Source organism: Lagopus leucura, unplaced genomic scaffold (assembly GCF_019238085.1).
Source record: "Lagopus leucura isolate 7727_CA_CO unplaced genomic scaffold, USGS_WTPT01 Super-Scaffold_100037, whole genome shotgun sequence".
NCBI lineage: Eukaryota > Metazoa > Chordata > Aves > Galliformes > Phasianidae > Lagopus > Lagopus leucura.
This window is the reverse complement of record NW_024962286.1, coordinates 2,788,360-2,802,784: the sequence shown is the minus strand read 5'-3', so window position 1 is coordinate 2,802,784 and position 14,425 is coordinate 2,788,360. Positions and strand designations below refer to the sequence as shown.

Genomic DNA, 14,425 nt, shown 5'->3' with positions numbered 1-14,425 from the left:
AGGGACTGGGAGGGAAGAGTTTAGATTACCTGATATTTTGACATGATAAGATTTCTAGGAATAATGTTAATTTAGTGAAGAGATCCAATTTTGATAGTCCATGACTCTTGAAGATGTGTTTGTCCTAACACTCAGTCTTCAGGGACTGCTTTATCACTTGTTCTATTTTGATTTTTTATTTAGTTTTCTTTGCCTGCTACTTCTTGTTTAGCTTTTCCATTTTCTTACAATTTTAATTTTGGTTATTTTGGGGCCACTTCTTGATTTTTGTTTTTCCAAAGGATGCAGACTCTGATAGTGGGGATGATTCGGACAAGAGATCGTGTGAGGAGAGTTGGAGACTGATCACTTCCCTGAGAGAGAAGCTGCCCCCCAGCAAGCTCCAAACCATTGTAAAAAAGTGTGGCCTCCCCAGCAGTGGGAAGAAACGAGAGCCTATTAAAATGTACCAGATCCCCCAACGCCGACGCCTTAGCAAAGACTCCAAATGGGTTACCATCTCAGACTTAAAGATCCAGGCTGTGAAAGAGATATGCTATGAGGTAGCGCTCAATGACTTCAGGCACACTAGACAGGAGATTGAGGCTTTGGCCATTGTTAAAATGAAGGAGCTTTGTGCCATGTATGGGAAAAAAGATCCAAATGAGCGTGAATCATGGCGAGCTGTTGCCCGTGATGTCTGGGATACGGTAGGAGTTGGAGATGAGAAAATTGAAGATGTTATGGCCAACGGTAAAGGAATAACAGATGTGGATGACCTTAAGGTGCATATAGACAAGCTGGAAGATATTTTGCAAGAAGTGAAGAAGCAGAATAACATGAAGGACGAAGAGATAAAAGTTCTCAGAAATAAGATGCTCAAAATGGAGAAGGTATTACCTCTGATAGGGTCTGCAGAGAAAGCTCAGGCAGCCATGGCTAACGCTAAGTCTCCAAACTCTGCAGGTGTAGCGGATGTGGATAAGAAGCCCACAGATGACATAAGAAGAAGTGACAATGATGAACTTGCTAAAGAGGAGCGTGTTTCTCAGCTAATGGCGGGTGACCCAGCTTTCAGACGTGGGCGATTACGTTGGATGAGGCAAGAACAGATTCGATTTAAAAATCTGCAGCAGCAAGAAATAGCAAAACAGCTTCGTCGACAGAATATGCCTCACCGGTTTATCCCGCCTGAAAATCGCAAGCCCCGGTTTCCTTTCAAAAGCAACCCCAAACATAGGAACTCGTGGAGTCCAGGTACTCATATAATTATCACAGAGGATGAAGTTATCGAGGTCAGAATTCCGAAAGATGATGATAAGAACAAAGATGAAAACAAAGAAAAAGAAAGTAGAGGTGCTTCTAAAGACCCTCAGCAGCTGTGGAATCTTTATGGCCCCCAGAGGAATCAAGATAATATCCAGATTAACAGGCAGCAGCTGAACACGCAGTCACAGCCTAGCAATCAGCAGCAGCCATCGCCTCAGTTGCGCTGGAGAAGCAATTCTCTCAACAACGGCTCTCAAAAAACCCTGCGGCGTCAGACCTCGGGCTCATCAGAATCCCTGTGCAGCGGGCAGCAGAACCCAGACCTGCAGACTTTCCAGCAGAAGCGGCACATCCACCAGCACCGCCAGCCTTACTGCAGCCCCGGCGCTGGAGGCGGCGCGGAAGGCAATGCAGCCAACAGCCACCCCAAACAGACTGAGCGGCCCAACCACTACAACCAGTTTGTGACGCCCCCGCGGATGAGGCGCCAGTTCTCGGCACCTAACCTCAAAGCGGGCAGAGAGACCACAGTCTGAGCAGTTGGCCAAGGCTAGTCTTGGGGAGGAGAGAAGCAGGGGCAATGCTGGCTGCTTTTGAAACGGCCAGGATTGGCTTTGCTTCTGTCTTGGGTTTGGCCAGGTCGAACTTGAGTGATTTGGCACGAGGTACCGGCCCTTCAGCCCGTTGGGTTTGCATGTGACTTGGTGCAGTTCTAACAGCATCGATGGGAAGAAAATTCTGAACAATTGTAAGCACATTCTCCATAGACTAGAAGATTTGGAGGGAGGGATGTGGACGGGAGAACTTCTCTGCTAGCACAGTTACCAATTTTTTGTGTGTGTCTTGGAGTATTTTTCTAATGTTGAAAATATTGTCTGGAACTTACAAAGTACTGCCTTCCTCCTGTGTTTTTATGTAGACAATCAAAAGAGGAATTTAGTTTATAGCATTGAATGTTTCTTGTGCCTTTTTTCTTTTTTTTTCTTTTTTGAAATAAGGAAACCGACCCTCAGTTTTCACATCGATCTGGCTCTCCAGTACAGCATTTTCCACTCTTAACTCAAATTGTTAGTAATTACCTATAAACCAAAAGTTGGCTGACAAGATGTGGCTTTTTGTGTATAGGAAGGAGGAAGAGCTGTTGGGCCACAACGGTCCTGAGCAGGACATGGTTTTGTCCTTCTGCTGAAGTTCAGAATCGTTGGTATGAAATTGCTGTGACAGTTAAACTTGTCTGAATGGAATTTTATGTCAGAATATATATATGATTGAAGCAATAATTTGGAAATGAGATTTTTCTAATTCCCATCGCATCTCTAAGTGGAATAGTTTTTAATTGTTACACGGGGTTGTGGAAAGGACCTGGGATTTTTTGGTTCTCTGAATTGGTGCAGAAAGAAACCTCATAGAGCTAATTCTTACTTTAGGTTTCCAGTTCTCTTGGGCTATGAGTCTGGGGATACTCTTGAAGTAGTCATTCATAGGAAGATGTATAGATTGCTACTTTGAATTGGCTGGGATGGAGACAGGAGAACAGAACTGTTTCATCCTAATGTGGTACCTCATCTTAGTGCCTTTGGTCTTGGATTTATACCCTTGTTTCAAGACTTGTTTTAACCAAGGAGAAGGTCACATATAGGAGAGAATAATATTAGTTTTCTTTCTCCCCGCGTTCAAAGTGCAAGTTAGAAATCTGAATATCTATTTTAATCTGAAGCATCTGTAATTGCAAGTGGCTTTCCTTAAAACAAGTGCTTGCAGATCTCACTTCAGATCATTTCAAACAAATTACAGAAAAAGTGCTAATTAAGGAATAACTTCCATAAGTTAGGGGTTTCATCCCAGTTTTAATTCTAAACCTCTTTTCTTTCTGAATTTTTGAAAGTGCAAAGTAAAATTGAACGTATTTCTGAGAATCAGTGGGCAAAACATAAGCCAATGTAAAGCTTTGAGAAGAACTTATTTTTGCTGTTAACTTGAAGAAAAAAAAAAAATTAAAAACCCACCATGGCTATTATGCCTGATTTGGTGAGATTGATCCACTTTGCAGTGCATTTGTACAGCTGAATGACTTGTGCTGTTTTGCACGAATATCCTTGATTTACTTGAGGTTGCTTGGGTTTTTTTGGTTGAAATAGGAGCCCTACTGGTAATCGTTACTTCTACGTGTTTCAACATAGCTGAAGAAAAGTAGGAAGTCCCTCAAGCTTACTTTCCTTTTTGTTTTTGTTTCTTGTCCTACCTTTTTTTTTTCCCAGCTGTGCATGGTGTGGGTGCTGGTTGTAACACATGGCAACCACGCATCGTTTGTGTATTGTTTAATCAAGCGTTAACACTGCAGCCTCTGCACACGTGTTACTGATAGAATACTGCCCTCTGATACAGGAGATCCAGAGTCAGTCCTCTGACAGCCCTACCAGAATGACCCCACCATTTGGGATGGGTTTATTTTCCCAACAGACTCGATTTGTTCACCTGTGGCATTCAAGTTTGCATTTGTCTCATGCTTTATCCTACTTGAACATAGTAATTAAAACATCGTGTCCAAAATTGCCTTGATTCTTCAAGTAAAACCTTGTAGATGAGCAATACTTCGAGCCTGAGGCAAATCTGCAAAATGACATTTTGGGCTGCAAGTACTGTGCTGTTGCCTCTCTGTTGAGAATTTTGTTTTAGCAGTGCGCTGTGCTTTGCCCTTGAGGTGCACGGAGTTCTTTCAACATCCTCAGGAAGGCTTGGGCTCTGTTAAAATGTGGAAAATCCTCTCAGCTCTGTGGGAATACATGCTTAGGGGTGCGTTAAGTGGTAAGAGAAGAACAAATCAGTATTTTCTTGTCTCATTTGTTTGTTGAGGATTGTGGCTACCTCTGCAAAGTCTTCACATGATTTGAGGTCGACACAAGCGTGTACTGACGTGAGGCTGAAAATCCTGCTATTTGTTGCTTAAATACTGAAGGCTTGTTTTGCCAACTTCTGAGAAGAAATACCTCTAAGTGTCTGGATGGTGATGACAAAAATGAACAGTAGGTTACCATCAATCTGCTGCCTCACTGTTTTAGTGCAGAGCTAGAGCAACAGCCCTGCTTGTGTTCTTGTCTTGTGGTTTGATGACAAGGAAATAGGAGCAGTGGCTGTCAGGATAGAGTCCAGCCTGCTCAAAGGAAGCAGCTTTCTTCCTGGGTTTTAGAAGGATACTATGCAAGTGAAACTTGGGGAAAAAAAAAATCCTTTAAAATAGTTAGTCACTTTTAGAATTGAGTATTAATTAAAGTGAAGTGCCTCGTCTTAAAAGGGAAACAGTGTGAGAACTCATGGATCTCCTTGTAGCGGTCAGAGATACGCACACTTCTCACTTTTATTTGCCCCAGTAGTGCAGAATGAACACTAATGCAGCTGCTTGCATAGAATATTGTGTGAAAAGGCATTCAGGTTAACAGAAATGTTGCATCCATGATGGGAGTGCTGTTGTAGTAAGTTTGATTGCCACTGCTAAGTGCTGATGTGCTGTCTGCTTTGACAGCTGGCTAATATCCACCTGTGCCATAGTGATCATTTCTTAAATATCCTTAGGACTCACTAGGAACACGTGGATTAGGGGTTGGGTGGGGAAATGCATGCCACTAATGCTCCTCTGATTGACTTTAACATCCTTTCTCACGCCGTGTGAATGCAGGGATCTGTCGAATTAGAGGATGCTATTTTTATCAGTGCGTTCAGCACGGTATCAATATTTCTCTCACTGTTTGTCCTTTATCCCTTATATGTTAAAAGTTTGTCCTTTATACTTTATATGTTGAGATTTGACTTTGACACTATCCTTTGAAACTCTTCAGAAGCTGCCAAATAAGGATTCTATGCTGTGTGCCCATTTGTACTGTAAAGAAAGCAGTGAACTGCCTTTGAATTAAATGGGATTTTCAGATCTGTCCATTGTTTTAAGAAAAAAGCGATTTTGGATTGTCTTAAGTGCAAGGATCTGCCTCGTGAAAGCAGAACTGGTTTGTATTGTAACAAGTGCTCTTTCAATAAACTATGAAATACTCTTGTAAGTGTCAGACTTGTCTCAGTAAAATGGAAATGAAACTTGCAGGCTTGGCCTGATTTTATGTCTTGTCTTGGGGTTGGTTTTGTTCCAGCTCAGTTAAATTTAAGGTTTCCTTTATTGTTCCTCAATCTGATTCTTGTAAATCCGTCCACCTTGAAGTTTCTGCTGTAAACTTGTGAGAAAAGAGCTTACGAAGATTTGCATCTACTGTTGTTTATACACATAAAGAACAATGGCAGTGCAAGCAGTTACAAGTCATGCTGCTCTTCATGCAGTCCCACTGCAGCATTTTATGCACTGTTTGTCCAAATCCTGGAAGACAATGCAGAGCTGGCTATTTGAAATGGGCTTTTTTGTGTACCTCAGTTGTGGGAGGGGTTTGAATACATCCCAGTACCTCTGCAGACACCTCCTGGGTCCGGAGCATCCCAGCTGATAAAAGGTTCTGATTTTAAAGCTGGTCTGATTCTTAAGGCTTTGGCCTAGTCTGAGCGCAGGGGATTTTCTGTTGGTATTGACAATAATGTGTGTATAATCACTGATCAGATCTGGAAAACCTGCTCTGGAGAGCTCAGTGTCAGCAGAGCAAACCAGCCCTTTTTACAGCCTGTGCGCCTTCTGTAAGCAAACCAACCTGAAATTCACCCTCCTTCTGTTGCTCAGGGCCAATTACTTTAAGCACTGCCATTATATCAAGTGCTAGGAGGCAACCAGAGTGCTGTTTTTCTGCTTAGATAAGTGGCACCCATTTCTTACTTACGTGGTAGGAAAATAAACTTCAGTTCTTCTGCGTAGTTGTAAAAAGTTGTAAAAATGGGTATTTTGTTAGCGTGGAGATGTTTAAAAAATAATAAAATTTCAAGTATTTAGATGTTTAAATGTACAAATGATGCATTTGCTTGGTTCAGAAGTCTGAAAGTAAAGATGAGAAGCAAGCCTGGTTTTGAATGAATGAATGCAGCAGGTTTGTTTTCTCATTCTGAAAGGAGTGTTTCACAATGGAACTCCTTTTATCTTGCTTGAAATGTGGCATTATCTACATGGATGGTGGGGGGGAAAAAGACCGAAGAGGATGGCTTTGTGTTAACGAACTTTTATGAATACTATGTGTACTTCAGAGCTATAGATACATCTGAAGCAAGTTCATGAAGTGTGGAGTAGCTTTATGGTGAGCTGTTGAGAATTTGAGAAGTAATGTCAAAATAAGGACTTCTGTCCATTCAGTGTCTGCTTCTCTTGCTGCTGGGCCACAACTTGTGTGTGTGCACACCTGGGAGGGACTGCAGCAGATATGGGTGCAGAAGGAGGCGCATGAGAGTAGGGTGTCATACAGAGGCTGTTTGTCTTTAGTAGTTTGTTTTCCTCTTCTTGAAGCCATGGGGTGTGTAGGATCTTCACTAATTAAAGTTTGACACTTCCAGCGTGTTCTAAGAGCGCAGCTACCGTTCATTAATGGCACCTCCAGGAAATATCACTGAAAAGAACGCCTTTAAGATCCATCTTCTTTCGGAATACTCCCCAGAGGTTTTTGACTGATTCTTTGTTACAATGTGTTCCCACCAAATTTAACAGTATTGAATATTTTTCTTGCTGTGGGAGAACAAAGTAATGAAACTGTTCAAGTGGGAGATGTCAGCAGAATGGGAGGAGAGCGCAAAGCTTTCCCTCTGTAGCTGTCAGTCTTTAAAACTGCATCACTGCAAGCATTGCATTGGGAAGAATTTTAGGGCTTTGGACTGTGGAAGAGAGGTGGGAATAAGAGATGAGTGATGGCAAGAATTCTCCTTAATAACTCTGTAATGCTCCTATTGAGTTGTTGGATATTTGCCCCCTTACTCTTGTAGAAAAACCTTAAGGAGTGGATTTACCTTGTAACACATGCCAAAGGGTTAACTTGAAAACTATGAGGCAGGCTCTGGGGTCAGGAGCGTGGTGACTGTCTATTCTAAACATCTTAAAAGAACGGTGAAAAATAAGAACTGATGTGAAAAAAACACAGAGCAGTGGGAGGCACTTGCTTTACCAGCAAACACAAAAATGGTTGTAGTAGCATTTATTTCAAGGCATGAAGATGCTGAACAGGAAACCTCTCTGCCCATATGACTTAGCCCCGAGTGTCCCAAATCCACGCATGCCTATGGAATTGGGGTATAGAGTTCTGTAAGCCTTGTCCTTCCCTTTGGAAGAACTTCCTGGGTCTGCCTATTGGATAAAGGCATGGAATGCGTTTAGAGTTAACACACTTCTGCCTTAAATAAGCTCAGCCTTTTTCTGAAGTAATATTTCATCTTCTGCTGTATTAAATACAGCACTTACACCTCTGGAAGGGAAGTATAATTGAAAACAAAATGCCATTTTTCTAGAATTTAAAATGAATTTAACTGTATCAAAAAACAGAACAATGGTGCTGATGATCTTTCTGTTTGACAATATGAAGCTGAATAATCCTCTTATTTATTTCCATGCTCTTCTTTGTCTGTCTCTCGTGTTCCTGCAAGCATGCTCCTGAAAATCCGCATTTTTCAGCCTTTACCAAAAAAACTAATCCTGAACATTTTCTTCTTACAGCTGTTTTGGGTGCGGATATCTGTTGGTTTAAAAAGAACAGTGGCAGTGCCTTGGTTGTGTTGGCCTCTGCCTTCTGTCTCTCTATTTTCCAAGGGCAGATTATACTAAAACAATAGTTGTTAGCCTGTGACAGAGATGTCTTTATGTGTCTGTTCTTTGTCTGTCGTTCCATCTGATGTTTGTGTCTCTTGGCTGTTCTTGCTTTCGTCTGTCCTCCTACACAGTATCTCCTCTCTCCCCACAGGACTATGAGAGTAAGCTGCAGGCCTTGCAGAAGCAGGTGGAGACACGATCCTTGGCAGCTGAAACAACAGAGGAGGAGGAAGAGGAGGAGGAAGGTGAGTTTGGAGCTGAGAACAATTTGGGCACAATCAAGCCTAAACAAACAGTTGCTGTAGCATCTCCTGCAAAAGATAAAGTGTAAATATTCTCAATATGTAATTATCACAGTATAAAAATGGAAAGTATGTATTCATAGAGTGTCCCACATGAATAGTTGATCCATGTCCTCAGAATCAATCAGTGTATAAACTAGCTTAGTTTAATTATAAACTTTGATTTGGTGATTTTGAATTCGAAGGAATCTCTCTCTTGGTACTAAAGGAGTTAGAGTATCTTAAATATACCTGTAGCTTTTGTTTCCTTGTTTTGATTTTTGAATTTACTTTTTTTTTTTCTTCTCCTTCATAGGAATTCTTATGTACTGTAACGTCCCTGAATAATTCAGTTTCTGGACGATAGACAGAGCTTTATTAGTTCTGGAATATTTGTTTTCATTCCTGTGGTTTAGCTCTTTGATTGCTAACTGATTTAAAATAATAGAAATAGAGTGTTTTTGTTTTCTCTGTCCTGTATCCTCTTACTTGGTAATTTAACTCTGGTGCCAATAGTGAGAAAAATTGAATCTAGCTTTTCCTTGCTCAATAATAAAAGTGCAGATTTCTGTTTTATGTTTTTCTCTCCCAGAAAAGGTATTGAGAATTTGATGGCACCGCCAGCAGTAGTGTTTGGTATTGCATGTGATGGCTTAGTGCTCCCTTTCTTTCTTTACTCTTCCTAGTGACCTGGACACGACATGAATATGAGCTCGCACAGTGGGCTTTCAGGAAATGGAAGTTCCATCAGTTCACTTCACTGAGGGATCAGCTCTGGGGCAATGCTGTGTATCTGAAAGAAGCCAATGCGATCAGTGTAGAATTAAAGAAAAAGGTAGAAGCATGCAAAGTGTCTTTTTGAATTTTCTGATTCATTGCTGTTGACTGTGTAGTCCTCCTCTAAATGCTGAGCCTCTTACTGTCTTTAAATTCACGTGTTTTTAAATTACTGGTTTGGGCTTTAAAGGGTTCAGACAATCACAGACCTCACTGATTCAGACTTCTGGTTGAATGAGTATCTTATGCAAATTTGCTGGATATTCTTCTCTTCATTTCCCTTGTGCGGTTCCTGTCCATATCATAAACACATGTGCATGCAGATTTCCCCTGGGGCCTCGGTTTTCCTTTTCAGTTAAAACTTCATGTGGTCAATTATCTCCCTAAGAGAAAGTGAATGCTGCAGGGTATGCTAAGTCTGTAGTTTTCCAGACCTCTGCTAGCTTTGCTAAGCCTAAGCTATGTGTATTCAGCTGAAAAATGTTTTGTGCTGTTTTAAAACAAACAAATGAAAAAAACACACGAATTAACAAAACTGAGTCTACTCACAGAAGCAGAATTCAAACGTACATTGCGTTGGGTTGTGCCTGTCCCCTTTGTGATACTGATATCTGATTTCTCTGAACTGTTTTTCTATTCAGGTACAGTTTCAGTTTGTCCTGCTGACTGACACCCTCTACTCACCACTGCCACCAGAGCTTTTGCCCCCTGAGATGGAGAAGACCCAGGACAACAGGCCGTTTCCCCGGACAGTGGTAGCTGTGGAAGTCCAGGATCTGAAGAATGGAGCAACGCATTACTGGTCCTTAGAAAAACTCAAGTATGCAAATGTTACTGCAGAACAAACTTCTTTATTTCCAAAGAGCTTCACTGAAAAATTTCATCCCTTGCTGTTCATTCTCTGTTTTATTTGGCCTTGTGTCATCCCAAATGCCAGCTTTGCAGGCAGTACAGTGTGTTATGAATGCCAGCTTCCTGCAAAAACTGCCTTGAATTACCGAGCAACATTGTATGATACAAGAAAAAAAAAGATGCAAAAAACATTCAAAACTAGATGACAAAGAAGCGTAGTTAGAAGTTTGAATTGAATCCAGCATAGATGTGCTCTTCAGAAAATACCTTGTTTCTTGGTTTGTGGGTGTAGCCTGCAAATAGTTTTACAAATCCCTTCCGTGTCGAGAGTTTCATACAAATCAGTGCTACGCATTGCTCTGTTTTATATTTTTCTTTCCCTGTTTGTAATTTGGTATAGGTGAATTTGGTATAGGTGAATTTTTGTTGTTGTTATTTTTCTTCCCCCTCTCTATATTAACTTCTGAATCCTTCTTTCTTCTGTGCAGGCAGCGGTTGGACCTGATGCGTGAGATGTACGACCGAGCTGGGGAAATGGCATCCAGCACACAGGATGAGAGCGAAAGCACAATGACAGGCAGTGACCCCTTTTATGATCGGTTTCACTGGTTCAAGCTGGTTGGAAGGTATGTGATGGTAACATCAGCTCCTGGTACAGCTCTCCTCAGTGCGTGGATGGATTAACTCTGAGTGTGGTTGTAAGCTGTAGAGCTGCTTAGTGTCTGTTGTGTGCTGTCTTGCAGGGATTTTTGACAGACTGAAACTATCGTGAAGAGCAGAAACTGTTCTTTTTATGGTTGCCAGGGCTGGTATAATGTTGTAGAATCTGGTTTAACTGAACACTAAGAAAGCTCTAACCTTATTTTTTTAATAAAGTTGCCTAGCTAAGTGCTTTCTAAAGTCACTGGAGGAGTGCACAGAGAGTATGAAGAACACTGAAACGGATGGGAAAAGTGGTCCAGCGCCTTACTTACGCATGTGGTTCAAATAATTTAAGTTCTTCTGAAACAAGGATTACCTAATGGCTGCATCTTGGCAGTATTTCTATTTACAAAAGTCATGCATGTTGGAAATAAGAGTTGTTCTGTTAAAGGGATGTGCTGTCAGTGTCTGTATGTTCACCCATCTTCGTATTCGTTTCCTGTTTATTCAAACTCAGTCCAAGGGTGCTCTTTTTCCTGGCTCTGTTAGCAATCCCTTTCCTTATGTTTCATTCCATTTGAGATGGTTCGAAGCCTTTGCTTGTTGTTCACCTGGGTTCCGTGCTGATGGCAACAGGCGACTGTTAAATGAAGCATTCTTCTTTCCCCTCACTGTGTTAATCAGTATTCCATTAACTGATATCTAGCTCCCCCATTTTCCATGGCTGCGTGAATGAGCGTCTTGCTGATCGCACGCCCTCCCCCACTTTCTCCACGGCTGACTCTGACATCACTGAACTGGCTGATGAGCAGCAGGATGAGATGGAGGACTTTGATGATGAGGCCTTTGTGGATGATACTGGCTCCGACGCTGGAACAGAGGAGGGATCAGACCTCTTCAATGATGGGCACGACCCGTTTTACGACCGATCCCCTTGGTTCATTTTAGTGGGAAGGTTGGTGAGGTTACTGTGAGAATGGCCAAAAGGGACCAGCTCTTGTTGTAGGGTGCAATGTCTATGCTTTGTGTTGCATAGAATATCTGTGCAGGCAGTCAAAATAGCCATCTGCATAAATTGGAATTCCAAAAGAATGAATATGGTTTAACACCTAAGTTTTAAATTCCACTTTTGGAGGCCATGAGGGCCAAAGTAATAATTGAGAAAACAGTATTTAGGTGTGACAGTGAATATATTTCTAGTTATAGACGAGTGTCACAGCATAGAATGAATGTGGTTTTGCTTCTGTATGGTATTTAAGCCTAATTTACAGCAGTGCTCAGTTTAGCCATTGCAAGATCATGAAGATGATGTTGTACTGTCTGATTTTCTCATATAGAAGAGAATATCAGAATATGGTAGGAACTCTTTAAGTCTAATTCATTACGTTTATTTTTGGGAAACTCAGCATCCTCTGTGTGGGAAGAGAAGATAGCATGTGGAGAAGGAAGAGTGGCTCTTTCTGGATGAGGAAGAGTATTCTTGGAGATTGATTCTCAGATTGTGTGACTCAGACTGTGTCGTGTAGCAAAAGGTTATCATCGTTATAAATCACTGGCTGCTGTGTTTATCAGCGTGTTCCCCATATGCTGTGCTTGAATTTCCACAACAAGCTGACCTAATGTATTTTAGACATCTTATTTGTTGGATTTTACTGATCCAGATCTGATTAAGGTGTTACCAGACCTCAATCTGTGCTGTGGATCAGAAATACAGCAAGATACACTAAAAAAAAAAACCCTCCTACTTCCTATTATTACTCCACAGATAGTCTTGATCAAATGAGTAGCAACATGTAAGTCATGGCAAGAAACTGAAAGATTGTATTCAGTGACTTTTCTCCCCTTTGTTCTGGTATGGCTCACCCAACTACGTTTTTTCTTATTTGGTCACTGTGTGAGCCAGTCTGCTTGCACAGCAGCAAGGCAGGTGGTCAACACAGCTGTTGTATGGAATATGAGGGGGTGAAGCTGCATGGCAGGTGGAAGGGAGGAACAAAGGAGGAGGAACCAGAGCTTTTCTGTGCTTGTAAGAAGGGAAGACGATCCCGGTTAGTAAAGTGGGATCTTTTATATGGTTTCTTCACATGCAGGAAACTCAGCTGCCTTATTTGTAAAATCGAGGGTCTGTTTGTTCTTCTGAAAAGAACAACAACAAAAGAAGCTTTTAGGTTAGTTCAGCTGTATTGTGTAACCTCATTCTTTGTCTGTAGTGCATCTATTAACCAATTGCAATTAAAACTTGAAACTCTCTTGATCTTATTGTCAAAACAAAAATTACGGTTAGTAGAGTTGCAAGCAACTACAGCAGTCCTCTTTGATCTCTGTGAATTTGCACCCGTATGTGCAATGTCTGATAATGTGTTTAATAGAACTTAATATTCAGGTTAATGTGATCCACAGGAGTCGTTTTGGGAAAGCCCAGGGCTTGGTGGTGGCTGTCAGCTGGTTAAAGCACACGTGCACTGTTTGCAAAGGCGAGGCTGCTTTCTGTGACAGTGCTGGCATCCTGGGCGCCTTCTCTTGTGCATGTTCTTTCAGCACAGGGCTGTCAGTGCTTGGGAAAAAGTTGGACTATTCATCTTTATTTCACAGACTTCAGGAAACACAAGCTGAGCAAAGCAGTGTACAGTGAGAGCAGTTGTGCTTCCTGGCAGTTACACAGCTTGCTTCCCATTTCCATGTGTTAAGAAGAATACTGAGCTCTGTCTGCAGACATTCATAAGAAGCTGCAGCAGTTAAGGGAACTGTCCTGAGCCATGTAAGCTGCATGTAATAAAGGGCTTTGCTCGTGTTGTGGATTGTATTGGGGAGTGAAACTTGGTATTATTTTCGATCAGAGATTTTTTTCCCATTTGTTGGTTAGATCCCTTGTGTTTTCCTGGTGTGCTGATTCTGTCAGCAGAAAGTTATTTAACCCCAGTCAGCAGAAACGGTTTTGATTCCTCATTGTATTACAACATAAGGATTCTACTCTGGGACAGTGTATCTTAGAGCATCAGAGGACGTGTCCATCTAGGTAGCTATTATCTTGAGCACATGATAGCATTCAATTTATAACAAAACCAACATTCTTGTGCTTTTGATTAACCATGTGCTGTTTTACATGTTGTGCAACGTGGGACAAAAGGAAGAAAATTTTGAATTTTCTTTGTATCAGCAATAATGAGTTCAGGTCATGAAGGAGAGGATAAGGAGAGGTTGATGATGTAGTTGTCCAACTCCTTGGCCATCGTGGTATTTCTTTTCTTTCATCTGCTTTGTGATGGCCTTCTATTTGTACTGTAATTAAGGAAGAAAGAAAAGGTAAAAAAAGAGCTGGTCCCTTTAGCCATCTCTTCTAGCATGTTGAGATGTTTTTAAGGTTGATTCCTTTTAGTTGTGTGGCATACCAAACATTTGCTTTTTTTAAGGGAGGTGGGAGAGGATGATGGGACACTTTAAATCTTGACCTGTTCATTTAAAAATATCCGTTGTCATTCTGAGTTCTGTTGGTTTTGTTTGATTTCCAGTTTGTGTTTGTTAAATTTCATTTCTAGTTCTTGTTGTGAGTATGCTGTTTTACCTCATCAATTTTTCTGCTAATCCAACTCCCCCCTTTCAGTCTGCTGGGCTGAGGTGCAGGGGGGGACACGTGTATGGAGTCCCCCCAGGTGTGGGGAAGAGGAGAAGGATAACCTTAATATTTCATCCACTCCAACCTGATGCTGACTTAGGACGAAGCAGAAGGAATGGTACCCAAAGGAGCATTGCAGCATAGAATTGCTCTTTCCTCTGCACAGCACACGTATGGTGGTTCTCCATTCTACAGAAGATAGCATCAACTTCATCAAAGAGGAAGCCGAAGACTTTTTTTTGCATTTTGTGCTTTCCTTTCTCTAAGTTAAAATGGTTGAAGTGAGCTGGGTAGCAGGATGGAAAG

General features: G+C 41.5%; 1 protein-coding gene across 6 annotated transcripts in view; it reads left to right on the top strand.

Annotated features, from left to right (window-relative positions):
* KIF1B (kinesin family member 1B) overlaps positions 1 to 14,425 on the top strand; it is an 83,421-nt gene that overhangs the window by 43,233 nt on the left and 25,763 nt on the right. For 3 of the 6 annotated variants that reach the window (XM_042883439.1, XM_042883438.1, XM_042883437.1), the window contains 5 exons: positions 8,106 to 8,199; positions 8,922 to 9,070; positions 9,654 to 9,832; positions 10,353 to 10,490; positions 11,213 to 11,461. In XM_042883439.1, the coding sequence (XP_042739373.1) occupies positions 8,106 to 8,199; positions 8,922 to 9,070; positions 9,654 to 9,832; positions 10,353 to 10,490; positions 11,213 to 11,461 (809 nt within the window). Of the gene's footprint in view, positions 1 to 281; positions 5,298 to 8,105; positions 8,200 to 8,921; positions 9,071 to 9,653; positions 9,833 to 10,352; positions 10,491 to 11,212; positions 11,462 to 14,425 lie in introns of those variants that run through there. The other 3 variants (XM_042883441.1, XM_042883440.1, XM_042883442.1) reach the window with 2 other exon arrangements.